General features: G+C 35.7%; 1 protein-coding gene across 2 annotated transcripts in view; it reads left to right on the top strand.

The window, feature by feature from the left end:
* PPP1R13B (protein phosphatase 1 regulatory subunit 13B) overlaps positions 1-15,851 on the top strand; it is a 54,029-nt gene that overhangs the window by 13,902 nt on the left and 24,276 nt on the right. For both annotated transcript variants that reach the window (XM_086612787.1, XM_086612786.1), the window contains exons 3-4: positions 2,844-2,963; positions 4,478-4,545. In XM_086612787.1, coding sequence (XP_086468913.1) covers positions 2,844-2,963; positions 4,478-4,545 — 188 coding nt within the window. The remainder of the gene's footprint in view (positions 1-2,843; positions 2,964-4,477; positions 4,546-15,851) is intronic.

The raw sequence follows: 15,851 nt of genomic DNA, 5'->3' as shown, positions 1-15,851 counted from the left end.
ACAGAAAGATTTTTGCAGTTTTAAAACGTGAATGCAGTATCTGTGTTTTGGTCTTTCAAGGTGTTTCAGTCATTTCAGGATACTTAAAACTAGCCCGTTCTTAAAACTTTTGCTTAAAAGGAAAGGAGTCAAACTCAGTTCTCAAGTTAATCTTTCAGAATTTTCATTCAACTTAAAATCTAAGGCAGTTTTTGCAAATAATTCTGAATATATGCATATATCATGGTTTTCCACTTAGTCATGAAAACGAACATACTTTAGATGTTTTTTTAATGTGTTGTTAAAGTATAGGGTTCCAAGCTGTTTATTATTACTCTGCACCCATTCTCCTATTTCACCTTTTCTTCCTTCTCTTCTTCTATTTAAACTTTAAAAAATTAAAGTTTGAAATATTATTGTGAAAACAATTACTAACAAATATGTCTGAACCTGTAACAACTGGGAAGGTTTTTTGTTTGGTTGGTTTTGGTTTTGATACTTAAAGAACAGATATTTCCAGAAAATATCCCTTTATGCTATCCTAACTTACAGGAAATAGAAGACCATGCTTTCTTCCAGCAATTTTTCTGGATTTAAACTGAAGGAAGGAATGGAGACTTCAGTTCTCATCATGGCTTGTGTCAAGTGTTAATGTCCATTTCTTCTTCCTCTTTCTTTTCTGAGTGTGTTTCGTGTAGCTAAGTTGCACAGAATGACTAGTGCTGCTTCATTTTTCTTTTCTCTGTTTCAGTGATAATGATGTTGCTGTTATTTTAACCTGTTTTCTGTCTAATTTAGGGCAACGTATCCCTAATTGTTTTTGTAGAAGAATTGCAAAAGTAATTCCCATTTCTCTCCATAGTCATGTCTGAAAAATATGAGCCTTGATTCTTCAAGGTACATTATGTAAATGAAACCTTTTATTTTGAATAGCTCCTAGGATCAGGGCCTTACTTTTAATGGGAGACAAGCCTCACCAGGAGCAATGTTGCAGCCACCCCTCGCCATTCTAGATTTAGCCAAACCCTGTTCAGACATCCAGTTTCTTGCTACTTTTTTATCAAGCTTCAGTTCTTGCTAGGTCCACCTAGAAATTTTTCTGTTTGGGAAAAAATTCCTAAACATTCTTACCTTCTGTGTCCAGAAGTCTCTGAACTAAACTATTTAAATATTTTTACACTCCGTGATCTTTAGAAGACTCATGCTGCAATTTTAGTGGATATGCTTCAAAGCACTTGAAATCTTACCTTACTTTAGGAGTTGAAAAACCTGAAAATCATGTTTTTAAAATTCCTTTTCAAGAGCTGAGTTGTAATAAGCCACTGACCTTATTCTTATGTGCATAAACACTATTGACAATGTTCCTTGCACTCTACTTGAGGGAGGAACAAGAAAGAGAAAAGAAAAGCATCTATTTTTCTAAATCCAGGCATTGTGATTTTATTTTTTTGTGAGTTTTTTTTTTAGCCAAGATAGGCAAGCAGTCCACTCATGAATACAAAGGTTTAAATGACCCTTCCCCCTTGAAAGCAGCTAGATCTAACTGTTGCTAAACCGTGTCAATCACTGTACTTATTTGACGTGACAGATTTTGACAAGACACTTGATTGTATTAAATGCATTGTGAATTAACTGATGCAAATGCATTGTTCTTTAAATAACAAGTATCCTAAGAGTATCAAGACGTGTGTACATTTATGTAGTTCATAATGCATATCAATTTAGGTAAATTTCATTATAGAAATATATATTTGTAATGTGTTTTTCCCAAGCTTTCCCCAAGATATCTGTTATATCTTCAAATCATTTTGTCTTCTTATGTCAAATGGGTTAAATATGAAACGGATAACGAATTGTGAGCAGTGCTCTGCCTGGTAGGAGATATTGGGGTTTGAGTTTCGGGGACAGAGAGCGTTTTGCTTTTAACAATGAAGAATGCAAACTCCACCTTTTGGTTTCCATCCAAGCCTGATTTTCTGTAGTAATATCAGTTTGACTGATTAGTGCTGCATGTAGGAAAGCTAATTAAGTCTCTTCTAGTATAACTTTATTCTGATTAGATGATGTCTTTTAGTACTATGCTTAGTATTAGATCTTAAAAAATCTTGAAAGGGAGATTTTCTTACCTTAATGTAAACATTTAAAAATAAATGCAAGTATAATTATGAAAACAGTGAAAACTTTGCTTTTCATTTTGAAATACTAAATACGTAGTGTGCAGCCTCATAGTAATTATATACTTGATCAGTTTGTAAAAAATACCTACACTATGAGAATGTTTTACATTTCTTTGAGGGAAAACAAAGAGACTGCTGCACAGAACTTAGCCTTTATTTGTTCAAAGATTTGCCAGTAATTCCACATATACTGGAAGTTGAATGTCTGGCATAGTGTATTGGAGTGGGAGCACCTGCTGAAGTTATTAGGAGAAGAAATGTCAATATAAAACAGTAAGGCTTTTAATCTGAATGGAAACCCGAGGGTTCAAGTTGAGTGAATCATTTTAATCATAGAACAAAATATCCATCTGGTGGTGATGGGGAGCAAAGGTGCAAGCATTAGGACTTTGAAAAAAGTTGTGTTTAGGGTTTCCAAACACTGATTTTTTTTTTTTTTTTTTTTGTATGGTTTTGCAAACTGGTTACGTACTGCTGTTAAGCAGTGAGCTCTGTTACAGTAACAGGGCAGCTTTTAATGCAGTGCAGCTATTGACTCTTGGTGCCTGTTTCTTTGACTTTGCGTAAAATGCATTGGACAAATTGAATTTCTACCAAAAAAGACATTCTGATTCTTAATGAGAGTTCTAGTTCTTCTTTGCTTCATTTAAAATGATTGTGATAAGTTTTTTGGTCTTGTACTTCCAGAGCGTCCCATACCCTTTGATCACATGATGTATGACCACCTACAGAAATGGGGTCCCCGCAGGGAAGAGGTGAAATTTTTTCTTCGTCACGAGGAGTCACCAGCTGAAAGTAATGAACAGAGTAAGTATGTTTATCCTGTAGTGTTGTTACCTAAACGTATTTAAAACCTTTCTGAAGTGAGTTTGATTATCAGTTCTTGCAGTGAGCTTCAGTAGATACATGTAATACAACTTCCCTATACTAAAGCCATTTTGAACTTTCCTCAGGGGCACATTTCTTCGTATTCTCAAATTCCCTTCTCTAGAATAATTTCTACCAGTCTGTTAAGTAATATTTTTGTAGTAGGATTGGCTTCTATTCTGCTTTATACTGGTCCAAAAATGTTGGCGGATATTAGATGCTCAAGGCTTTTTTTTTTTTTTCTTGTTGAGAGAAAGCCCATACATTTTGAGAGGGTGGGATTGTTATTTTTGACCTCCTGTTCTCTTTCAGTTGTCCCAGAGAAAAGACTTGGTGAACTACTTTGCCTCCTTTAGAAACGAAAATCTATTTTACAGACATCATTGGCAGAGATCTCACTGGCTTTACGTGCTTAGTGCTTCATGTAGATGTGTTTAACAGTGGTGATAATTCGCACCTTGAAAAATTGCTGCTGTGCTTGGTTCTACAGGAAAAGTGTTTGTGTAAAATAGTGCTGTATTAAGTGGGGCTTTCTTAAAATACTGGAATGAAAAAATAGAAGGATTTCAGTTTTCTGTTCTAGTATAGACTGTACTTAATTTATGAGAATACTTTTGAGGCTGTGCATTATATATTTAATGGCTGTCAGACTGTCTGAAGGATAGGAAAGGTATCTCAAAGTGAGATGTATATTTGCATACTCAGATTATCCTTACTCATGCCACTAATCTGATTATGTCTGACAACCGAATTTCAAGTCTTGGTTGCATCTGTGTTTCTTCGAGCTGGAGTTTCTTTTCGTATTTCTAAGCGGTTGCTGGTTGCTTTGAATGCCAGAAGTGGCAGGCCCAATAATGTGTGACAGCTTTTTGTATTAATTAGGTACTTTTTAAAATACTCAGTCATGCTTTGGGCAATACAAATTTAAAGTGTGTTAAGAAATCTAAAATACACCTGAAGCCAGAGTTTCATGTACAAGGAAAATATTGCTTCTGAACCATGCGTGTTTAATTAATCGTTGACCTGTGGATCAATTTGTAGATTAAAGGTGTTTATAAAGCATTAGAAAAGCTTCCTCTACTATATGCATCTATAATGTATTCAACTGAAACTACTGCTTCTTGCGGACACAGAAATATGAAACTTCAGTAGTCACGCTCAGTACATTCATTCCCTTTATGCCATCATTGCATATGAACACAAGTCAGAAAAGTAGAGTTGCATGTCTGTACTTTCCACAGAAGAAGTCTGTGAAGTAAATGTTTTACTTCTGCTTACTCCACTGCTTACAAAGAAAAACCTAGTAGGAAAGAGTTGGAATTGGCAGAATGAAAATTCACTGGTAAAAGCTTTTAGTAAAAGAAACATTTCTTCTTGAAAAGAACAAATTCAAGAGTGAAAACCATTCGTGTTAAAAACTGAACTTTGCACTAAGAGTGATACTTTACTTTTAGGTGGACGTCAAGCCCAAAATCAAAGAAATGGCATAAATATACCTGTGGAGAAACGTACAGAGAATGGGGTATGTAATAAATCCTAAAGGTTTTGGATCAATTGGACTTGAATATTTGATATTTTAAAAAATCTTGTTTTTCAAGATCTATTAGGGTGGGAACTGGTGGAAAATGTGTAGATCTTGTTCTGTTTTGTTTGTTTGTTTTTGTTATAAAGTGAATGAGAGAATATGGCTTTTTCATGAATTATTCTGAATTTCCTGTCTAGAGAGAAATTCACTTACGTGACGTGAGAAGCCACCAAAGTCTTATTAATTACTGCATTTTCTAATCTATCTTCCTCTGTCCTATTCGGCCTGTGTGAGGAAAAACACAGCTATATTATTCTTTCATAATAGCATTGCCTGTCCAGACATCTTTTCTTGTTTGATTCATGTCACTGGTAGTGATTTGTGACATAGCCTCATATGTTAAAACATGAGAGTGTATCTATGAATTGGGATGTTTTCAGATGCTGGTAGAAGACTTGGCATACCCCTCAGAGCCACCTCTTTATGCTGTTTTTTGTGCACTTGGTTCGTTTCTCCACCTATTTTTTTTTTTACTGAAATATTACTAGGTTTCTAATTTAAAATACTCACTAGATAGTGTAGGCAACGTGCTTGGTGGCATTCAGTGAATCCTGGCTTGAACATTCTCTCTTTTACAAGTAAAACGTAGTCATCTCTTTCAAAATTACCATGGTTTAAAAACCTTCTACTCCTGAGCTGAAACTCACTTTACTTTTTTCTCTTTCTTCTCTTCCTCAATACTAACGAAGACTCTACAGAGCATATTCTGCTCTCATTTGCTCACAGTCATTCTGCAGCCTTTAATGAGACACTATAGCTACAGTTGACTATTTTTAAACATTTGTGAATTTCACTAAAAAGATTTGAGCTCACCCATTCATAGTTGTGTTGTCTCAATGAAGCACTGTCAGTTTTCAAATACACATAGGGGTCTTTCTCAGGGTAGATAATGCTTTAAAAAGTTCAAAAGCAAACAAATCAGCTTTTTCAAGCTGAGATGTCTTAAAGAAAAAAAGAACTAAAATGTTAAACGATTGTGCAGATTAAACAATTCTATGCTTGTATATTGCCTGATAATTGGCATCTAAAATTCACACACTTACACACACACAAATATGCAGCAACAAACTTGTTCAGTCAGTTTGCAGCTCTTAGCAGCTCATTTTATGAATGGCATGTGGGCCTAGTGGAAGGAATGTTTTTCCCTATTCAAAACAGTTAATCATGTATTGCTTTCTACGTTCCTTTTCTGTAGAGAACACTAGCTGATGTCCTCTGCTGCATGGATCTGTTTATCCTGCTTCCATTGTCATATTGACAATGTAGTGAGATCATAGCAATATAATGTGCTAGGGGAACGTAACTCTTTCATGACCTCCCCTAATCTATTCCTCCATGTAAGTCATAGCATATATACTTCATTTGAGACATAATATCTTTGGAAATTAGGACTAGCGTGTATAGTATGCGTTGTAGTCTCACTTCTTGGCAGCACTACAGCCTATGAGAGCATGGCTTCATATGTCGTTCAACTTGCTCTCAGTTTTTATAGGTAAAGATCAGACCTGGTGACTTGAATAACACTGCTACTTGTGCATCATTCAGTATATATTTTTAAAAAACCCCAAAAGTTTGGCCACAAAATTAAAATTTATTAGGGAATCGATCAGTTTCGAGCGGACTTTTGCCAAATTTACGGAATTATTAAAAGACAAGAAAGACTAAAACCTAATGGGGTTATATTACTGTAAATTGTGGTGGGTTTTATGCCAAAACTAGTACAAATTAGCTTTTGGAAGTGTATAAAACTAAGGTTTTCATTTGTACCAAGTTTTAAATCAAAGGGGGAGGGGGAAAAGAGGTGGCTTCAGGATCAAGGATTTAATCAGCTTACACTTACGTAATGCATTAGGCTTATTCATCGTTACTGGCATGCTGAATGTTAGACTAGCCCTAAAATCAATACAAACCAATGGAACACTGAAGACAGCTCAAATCTTACCAAATACTCTGCATTCAGGTATATTTTTATTGTGTGTACTGCTTTAATGATAAAATAATTGATTTTTACTGAATAGCTGAATAGAACTGAAAGTGACATGCATAGAAAACTTAAAGATGAATGTTTGCTTTAATATTTGAATCAATACTCTTGGAAAAAATGATGTGCGATCTGTCTGGAATTCAGTTTGGATAATTCTATTAATTGGCATTTTGTCACATGCAGTAGAATTTTTTTCGTTCTTTGAAACTGTATGTGCTTTATCTGCAATTGTTTAAATAATGGTTAGCTTAAAATCACATTATATAAATGCTTAAATTTCATTAGATTCTCTTCCAAATAAAGATTTCATGTTAAAAATAGAGTAGGCCAGGTCTCTTCAAGCAGTAAAACATGCATTGTTATAAAAAAGAATATTTATCTGTAAGTGCTCATCTGAGAGCTTTGCCTTCTGCATAACAAAGTCTGAAGGAAAAACTGAGTTTTGCAAATTGAAGTTCTCTTATTCATGAGGTAAACTTTTGGGGTTTGCTTTTGTTTATAACTTTCCTTCTTGTAAGTTGAATTATGTTGTAATTGGGGCCTGATGTCTTTCCACTGCTACACAAAGGTACAGATAGATACGTGGAGATAGGACTTACATAACGGAACATTCCCCTTTGCCAGGGAGATGGGACAGTGTCTCGAGGGAGATTCTCTTCTCTGAGAATAACTGCCTCTTCCTCCTCTTCCTTTCTTTTGCATGTGTAACTGAGCTAGCTTGATTTGAACACGGATTGTAACAAGGAAAATTCTAATTAAATATTGGGAAAAATGTGTTCTCTACGGGAGTAATAGACATTGGAACAGATTGCCCGGAGTCTATGGAATTTCTATCTAGCTGAATAAAATCCTGCGCAATCTGAACTGCTCTGAGCAGGAGTTATTGAACCGGGTGACTTCTAGAGACTCCTTTCTACCTAAAGCATTCTTTGATTCTCTGATCAGTGGCCATGAAACAGTAGTCATTCAGTACTGGGTCTTCTTTGATTCTAGATGTCCTAGCATGATCCAAGCTTCATTCCATAGAAGCCGCAGCGGTCTGATAACAGTCAGACGGAGCAAATGTAGTTGTAACCACTGGGGGTCAGTGGTAGACAGGAAAGGGACTGGGAGCCAACCGTCGTGGTGCAGCTACCAGTCATCAATAGAAGTGGATCAGAGATGTACTTAAAGGAAGTCCCAGAAAGAGGATTGACTTGGTGATGACAGTTGCCAGATGAAAAGGTAATCAGATAACCGAGAAATTTCTTGGAGATGAGAAAACAAGAAAGCAGATGCAGCTCAGGAGGAGAAAGAGATGGGGTAAAGCAATGTGATAGAAATGGGGTATATTGGACTGAATAGAAGCAGATTAATCTAATGAAAACAGTCTGTATATGAAGACAATACTAGTTTTCTGCAGTTGCTTGGTTTAAATTATTTTTCTGCTTGGTAATTTACTTGGGGAGAATAAAATGTCAGTTTGTGGTCTCCTATACCATCCTCTCTAACTTTTTTGCTCTTTCAAATATTAAAATTGCTCCTCCAGTTTAGAGAGACTGATATCAATAAGCTTTTTTTCTTTATCAATACTGACCAAAGACTTTGCCAAGAAGTACAAAACAGAACCTGATATTATCTCTCACTAGGAAATCTGTGTTAGTTTTTGTGTAAAAGAAACTCATGTAGAGAAGGAAAACTTCACCATCATCCCAAAATGGAGAATCACACTCCTGTAAAATTTCTTAGTCTTGAAACTGTGACATATAGCTAAAGTTGAGAATTGAAATGATTAGATAACAGAACTGGGCTTCACTATTTCTGTTAAAGTGGCTCAAATGAGGCTAAGCAAGAACTTTACAACAGACAGTCCAACTGTTTTAGCATCAGGAGACTTTTATGCTTTCATGCTGAAGGAACTGCTCAGGGAAATTCCATTAACAGGTAGGTTAAAACTTCTACATGTATGTACACGCAAAGCAGTTTTTAATAATACTGATTTAACTTAGAAGAGCATATAGTTGCTGATAGAGAGTGGATAGCCATCTGATGCAGTCAGCCTCTGTATTCCATTCCATCGTGGCAGTAGTAAAGCTGCACTGCTTTTGAGTGCCTGTGGTATGGCTTGTCAAATTCTAGGCTTAGAGTTTAGATAGATTTACGTGTGGTGCCAAAATCCTTGAGTAGAATTGTCTGTTATTCATTAGTTTTGATGATTTGATCCATACAACTGTGACCAGATAAAAAGACACTAAACATCTAATATACATTTTGTAATATATCTGCTGTGATATGACAATTAGATATTTATTTAAATGTGCTCTAAAAAGCGTCTGATAAAGAATTTTCAAAGATGGCTGAATGGTCTTAGAAGTATACTTGCACAGGCAAAATACTTAGAGGTTTCCTTAGCCTGTCAGGCAAAGATATGACAAAATCTAATTGTGAGGAAAAAGGCAAACATGTTAAATTTTTAACAGAAGAAGTAACCTCAAGAGATGAGAAATACATTATGTGTACTTGCTTGAAGTTCTGTTTGAAATGGTGAAGGATAAAGAGCTTAGTCTGGAACAGAAGTTGTTCCTCAAACCTGAGCTGCAAATTCAATTAAATATAAGCTTGTAAGTATTAAGTATTTTCTATTTGTAACATTTAACAATGTACTTGGAAGAAGCTGCTGTTCACATAAAGACAGGTTTTAAACAAATTTGTTTAAAATGAGTAAGTAACCGTGTCAGTCTTGGAAATCTAGATTCTTTCAGGAGTCTCGTAGAAAAGTCTAAGAAAATAATTCCGTTAAAAGATGATAGAAAGAAATTTAGGCACAAGAAATTCTAACAGTTTGCAAACTAAAAAAAAAAATATTCTGAAGAAACTTTCTTGCAGCCTTCCTGGAACATTTTGACCATGTGAAAAACCAGGTAATTAAATTAGATCTAAGTTCTCCTAATTTTCTGCTGCAACCTTCTCTGTTGCTTTTGCTAAAGAGACAAAAATGATTGTGTCTGCCACTTTTACAGTCAAGGGTGTTTCCTTGTCTAAGACATACATTCCTTAAATTATTTTTACCTATCAGAGAAGGGAACCTTGCTGCACCTACAGCAGCCTTCTGCACCATCAGATTTCTAGTTCAAGCTCTGGGTCAGCTTAATAGAGTTTGGATTCTCCTCAGACTGATACAGTTCTTTAAATCTGTCTGAAGCATTTTCCAGACAGCTGACAATACCTCTCTCTTCAAAAAATAGAAAAATTAATCCAACTGAAGGACTTAAGGGAAAAAACTTAAATTGGGAATTAAAAAAAATTGCAGTCTAAAGTTAATTTTAATGCATACAAATAGCTTTTGAATTCTTGCTGGACTAGAAATCCCAGTCCCTTCACACCTCAGTTAAGGATAGTTATGTAGGGTAACATCTCTACAAGACTTAAAAACTATGTGATCTCATAGAAAGGACATCTATGAAACTGTAGGGAATTGAAATGATGCTGACCTCATACCTCACTCTTAGGCCTCTTGTAAACGTTTTAGGCAGAATCGCATCATTCTTGGATTCAGAATGTCATGAACAGTTTTTTGACATGTCCTGTGCAATCTCAGTCTGTAATGGACAAAGTTACTAGATGCTTACGTTTTATGAGAATAATTTGCTGTTTCATCACGCTTATTCTGTGATCATTTTCCTGTTATAATTTTAATTATAATAGCATTATTTTATGAGTAATATTAGCTCTTAATATCTGACTGCATTTGTTTTGAGAAGTCTAAAGATTGTTTGACTAATTGGGAACAGGAACCACTTTTGGAACCCACTTGCAACATTGCAAAAGGACTGTTTTCCTCCATGTCTTCTCTATATATTTGCATAAATTTTAATCTCTGTCACTCTAGATACCAAATATCTGTCTAGATGGCTATGGACATGAGATACTCACAGTATACAGACTCGTAGTATACAGACACACATACGCACCTGTAGTATACAGACTTTGTAGTTCTGCTGCTCTTGTGGGCATCAAAGATAGTTCTGCTCTTTTGTTACAAGGGAAGAAGGATGTGATTTTCTAGTTGATAACAGGCAATGGACGGCTTCCTGTTTTGCAAAGGAGGAAAGACCTAAACTGCACCATTTACTCAATCTACACCTTTAGTTTCCTCTTTTACAGGCCTGACTTTGCTTTTGTTCAGGCATGGCTTTGCAGTTTTACAGCAATACTTACTTGCAGATGTCCATGGAAGGAGGAAGATGAGAAGTTCTATCCGTTTGTTTGTTTAACCTCTAGCTATGGTACTTATTTTCGTATATTTGTATTGTGAACATGGAGCAATACAATTCACTCTTTTCCCTGGGCTTCTAACTAAATGAAGCATGTGGAGAATTGCCTCCAGTGGTCACTGAACATAGAGATCCTGCGTTGCTTGGCCCTTATATAAAGGTAGAATAGTTTAGAATAAATGAGTGCTTCAGCTGACACATAACATTATACACATTAGCTCACAAAGTAAACGTTACTTAAAGAGTTCAGTTGTTATTCTTCATGAAGAATATGCTGTGCTTTTACAGTCCTTACACTGGCACTGTAAACTTCAATGCCTTTTGTCACAGTTGTGTCCTTTTGCAGTCACATTAATATTTTTAGTTAAGCCAAATATTTTAATATCAAGTTATTGTAAGGAAGATAGGACTTTTCCTTTCCTTCACTTCTGTAGTTCCTCACAGGAGACAGTTCATGAAATTCACTGTGTCGGTGCAGAGCTCTAAGAGCTTAATTGTGAAAGCTGGAGAGTTCAAACTGTCCCTCTATCTCTCTGAGCACCTTTCAGTTCTGAGCAGGAGACTCTTCTGGTACTTAGAAATCCAACTATTCCTTTTCAGGCCACCTTTAGAGCTCCGTAGCTTTTATGTAGCTTTGTCATCTGCAGATTAGTGTTTCCTCTTATCTTTTCCACAGTCTCTGTTGTTTTTCTTGTGCAGTGCTGCTGTGGCCTCTTTTCCCTGACACACCTTTCTATGTTCACTGACTTGTTCATTTAGTTTCCTGTCCCTCGAGCCTGTAGACACCTAGCATAATGTGTTTCCCGCCCATATGTTTTTCCCAGGCAAGTGAACCTTTCCAGTTCTCTATTGTCTCTGCAGCTGCCTCCAGATCCAATTGTTGTTAGGGTTGTTTCCCCTGTAGTCTTCCTCAGATCAAAGTGGAGAAAATGAAAGTCCCTCTGGCTAATTTAGGAGCAAGGGAGTTGAACTCGTTTTTCTTCTCTTATTCCTATTGGATGATCTTACTCTACAGCTCATACCTTTTCTTGTTTGCTAAAAATAAGCCTGTTCTTCATGCAGCTGGAATATTCACTGTATTGTGCTTGGACATACAGTTCTTCAGTGTCCTTATGGAGACCCATTTGTCTGGATCTCTTGTGTAAGTGCACTAAATCATGCTTGAATTACTTTCTTGAAAGAATGAAGAGAGAGTGAACTTGCATGTCATTCGTGAGTTTGACAAGGTAAATAACAGCTTTTTATGTTTTTTATCTTCCACAATATCATATTTTTTAGATACATAAGAAATTGTTAATGGGGTTTAGTATTTTCTTTAATGTTTAAAAATCTGTAGTCTAGGTTTTGGCTTGCTGCAGTCTTCTCTGACTTGCAGCTTCTTGATTTATGCTATTACACACATGCTTAGCTTTATTGCTGGTTCATGTATTCATCTTATTGCATGCAAGATTGAAGAAAAAGCTGAAGTATGCAGGGAAAAACATATAGCAAACACTGGAAAGGTTATTTGCATAGGATTGTGATATCTGTTCTGACTGTACTGTTTGCCTTTTATCTTAGGCAGTCTCTGTTAATAAAGAAACTCTTTATTAAATTTCAGATGATGTGGTTTGCTGTCACTTTAAACAGTAAAATTCAAAAGTACGTCATTACAAAAAATAATGATTTTCCTGATCTTTTTGGTATTCAGTTTTTGCACTTAGCTGGTAATACTACGAAAATACAAATGGAACAAATACTTCACGTGTTTAAATCGTCTGTATTCTTATATTTTCAGTTTAACCTGGTAACTGTGAAAGAAATGTGTGTTGCTCAACATTTTCCATTGAATATGAAAAGTGCAATGAATCAAGCTGATTGTAGTTGACAGCTGGCTTGATCTTGCTGTGATTAGGTCTTTTACTGCGGGCAAAATCCACTAGCCTTTTCCGTTAGCTGATTGTTGATGAATGCAGAGAGACAGCTTTTCATATTGGTAAAGAATTTGGGGAAACCTTTATTTCATATGGAATAAGATTAAAAAATATCCTACCTCCTATTGATTGCACTAAGCCCAAAAGCCATGCAGGAACTCGTAAGATGTGTACAGTTGTTGATTGGACTTGTTCATAGCAAACAGTTAAACAATTAGTGTAGACAGAAAATAACAGAAACATGGAGTTGAAGCATGTTGAAGCAACGCAAATATTGACAGCTGATGGGCAGTGCTGCAAAATAAAGATGTGCTCTCTTACAATTACATGGGAAAATAGCGAACAGGTAATTAATACTTTTCAAAACTTGATAGTTTTACACTTTAGTGAACATGTTATTTAAATACCATGTGGCTTTTGCACTTCAGTTTAAATAATGGTGTGTTTCGTTGTCACATGACTGGAATGCAGACCAGTTTGAATTTTGTAACTCCTCGTCTCTGAATTGCGGTTCTTAGTTAATCAGATTTTGTTAGATGCATTTGCTATCATTTTTAAGATTTAAGACCTTATCAAAAGCTCGTTACTTCAAAATGTTGTGGTAAACTTTTGCTTTTAACAACTTAGTTTTTAAGGGAAGTACCAGTCATATGCTAAGTTTCACAACATATCTTTCAATTCCGGGGTACTTATTTTCAGTACTTTTATGTTCTGGAAATTTTTTTTGTACTGTTCTCATATAAACAATATTACATCACCACAGAAAAACTTCATATTGAAACAATTACTTAAGGGAAGAATAAAACGCACATTTGATGCTAAACATGCTATTCAGACTAATGATAAGTGCATCTTAAACATACTTAGCTATCCTGTGAGAATAAGATGTTGCTTTTCTAAGAGACCCAGAAAAATATTGTCACAAGACTGTTTTTAAAGGAACTTGGACAGTGTGTTTTCAACATGTATTGTAACATGTCTATTACTCAAAATTACTCCAAGTAAAAGGACTGGTACTGTAAACAGGTCCGAAGTTTTGTGCACAACGAATCTGTTATTTCCAGAGGAATGCATAATTTCTTTTAAGGTAGTTTATTTTTTTAGGAGTATGAGGTTGATATTTTGGTTTAAATCAGCTACTGGGTATTTTAGCTGTCACTGAAGTTAATACAAACATGCTTAAGACTTCTGCGACTGTTAAATATGTCTGCAAGGACAAGGAAGAAAGTAGTGTTTAAAATAAATGGGTTCCAGATACTACTTTCCTATATTGTAGAAGTGATTTATAAGCAGTTTATTTCTTATGTAGCAGATGTTCAATATATACTTAAATCCATTTCTGATTTTGAAAATCTATTTTAACATTGTTTTGATTTTCAAGTTCTGCCTTTTCTTAGCTGTTCTGTGTGAAACACAGGACAGCCTCGCTTGTGAGATTTCTAAGAAAACAATATGGGAAACAGGAAATCTGAATAGATTATAAACATTTTATTGTATAGACTGACATTAGCATCAGCAAGTTGGAGGAATTGCTAACAAGGTAGTATAGTTTGAGAGATGTTAAGATTTTATCAGGTGTAGATAATGTGAGATTTTTCAGCAAATTGTGCTATAGTTGAAGCGTGTTTATTCCAAGAAACTGTTAACGTGTTTATTTGCACAAATAAAATAACATTTTTGTTATAAATTTCTGAGTAAAGTTATCAGATTCTGTTTGTAATGTTAATTTCAAGGTTATTTTATTATCGGGAGATAGCACATACTAGGTATATTTTCCTTTAATTCCCAGTATTCTGGTTGCCATTTCTGGGTTTAATTAGCTTGTTCATTTCCATTAAGCTAAAAAAGGCATGTGCTATTGTCATTGGATTCTTTAAAATGGATTTCTGCTGTCGGCATATTTCTGACCCAATTAAAAAAAATGCAAGGCAGAGCTGTGGATAAAGCCATTAAACTGGAAATAATGTAATCCATGTTGAGATCAGCAAAAACTCTGTTTTAGTTGAAATAAACCCAGGTATTTTCTTTTGTCTTTTTGTAGTATTATATATGAGTTTTCACAGTAGATTTTCAAGTTATCTTTGTTGTGCATGGCATTAGGATCAGGTTTTATGGAAAATGTGGTCAAAGTCTATCAGAATTCTTAAATTTGGTGATACATAGGTTCGATATGTTCCAGAAGTGTAAGCAGGTCAGAACCAATAATCTTGAGCAGATGCTCCATCCTGTGTTCTCCTCTAATAGTCCTCAGATAGCACAAGGAGGCCACGTACATTTCATATAAGACCTATTTGGTAGAGAACTGGTATAGTAAATTCCTGTATCTTCCATTTTTCCCCATCACTACTATTGTGCTGAGGATGGGTTCCCAAAGTGTCTGCTGGCTCTTCTTATCAGCAGCCTTTAAAGCTTTGTCACCAACTGAGCTAGTTAAAGCATCCCCTGAACTGTGTTACTTTGAAGAGGCTTAAGGCAGAAAAATTAACGTGTGACTGATGGGCTTCTGCTGCTCATGTCCAAGTTAGCATGGGAGAATTAGGAAGTCTTTTGCTAGATTCTGCAGGCAAAGCAAGCTGTTCCTTTCTTTCCTGCTCTGGCAGTTTGGTACTTGTGCAACCAGAGCTGTATCTCTTCCTTTGCTGTAAACGTGGCACAGAGGAGGAAAATGCAGGGATGGCCTACTGCGGTGAGAGGTCCCTGGTTTGGGAAGGCTGGGAATTGTTGGGCCTGATCCCAGTCTGGAATTCACTGGCTGGGGAGTGCTCTGACCTACCTCTGTTCATTTTATGGTTGTCAGTCTGCTTTGTTCTGGGAAACCCTGATTTATGTAATATACTTCGTTTGTCCACATGCTTGTATTCTTAGTCCCAGACTTGTCAGTTCTGTGTTTGTCATGTAATTATATAGATTTCTGGGGTTCAACAGCTCTACAAAGGTAAATTTCTAGTCTGGAGGTAAGTTTTGTATTCCCTCATTTGCCCCAGGAAGGAACAGTGACTTAAAACTGCTATAGATTATGGAAAAAATGAGTCTTTCACTATGTGCAGTAAAACCAAAATATTCAATTTGCATTTCTGTGTAGGCATTTTAAGC

Source organism: Tauraco erythrolophus, chromosome 6 (assembly GCF_009769465.1).
Source record: "Tauraco erythrolophus isolate bTauEry1 chromosome 6, bTauEry1.pri, whole genome shotgun sequence".
Classification (NCBI taxonomy): Eukaryota; Metazoa; Chordata; class Aves; order Musophagiformes; family Musophagidae; genus Tauraco; species Tauraco erythrolophus.
The sequence above is the reverse complement of the archived record's forward strand: the minus strand, read 5'-3'. Positions and strand labels throughout refer to the sequence as shown.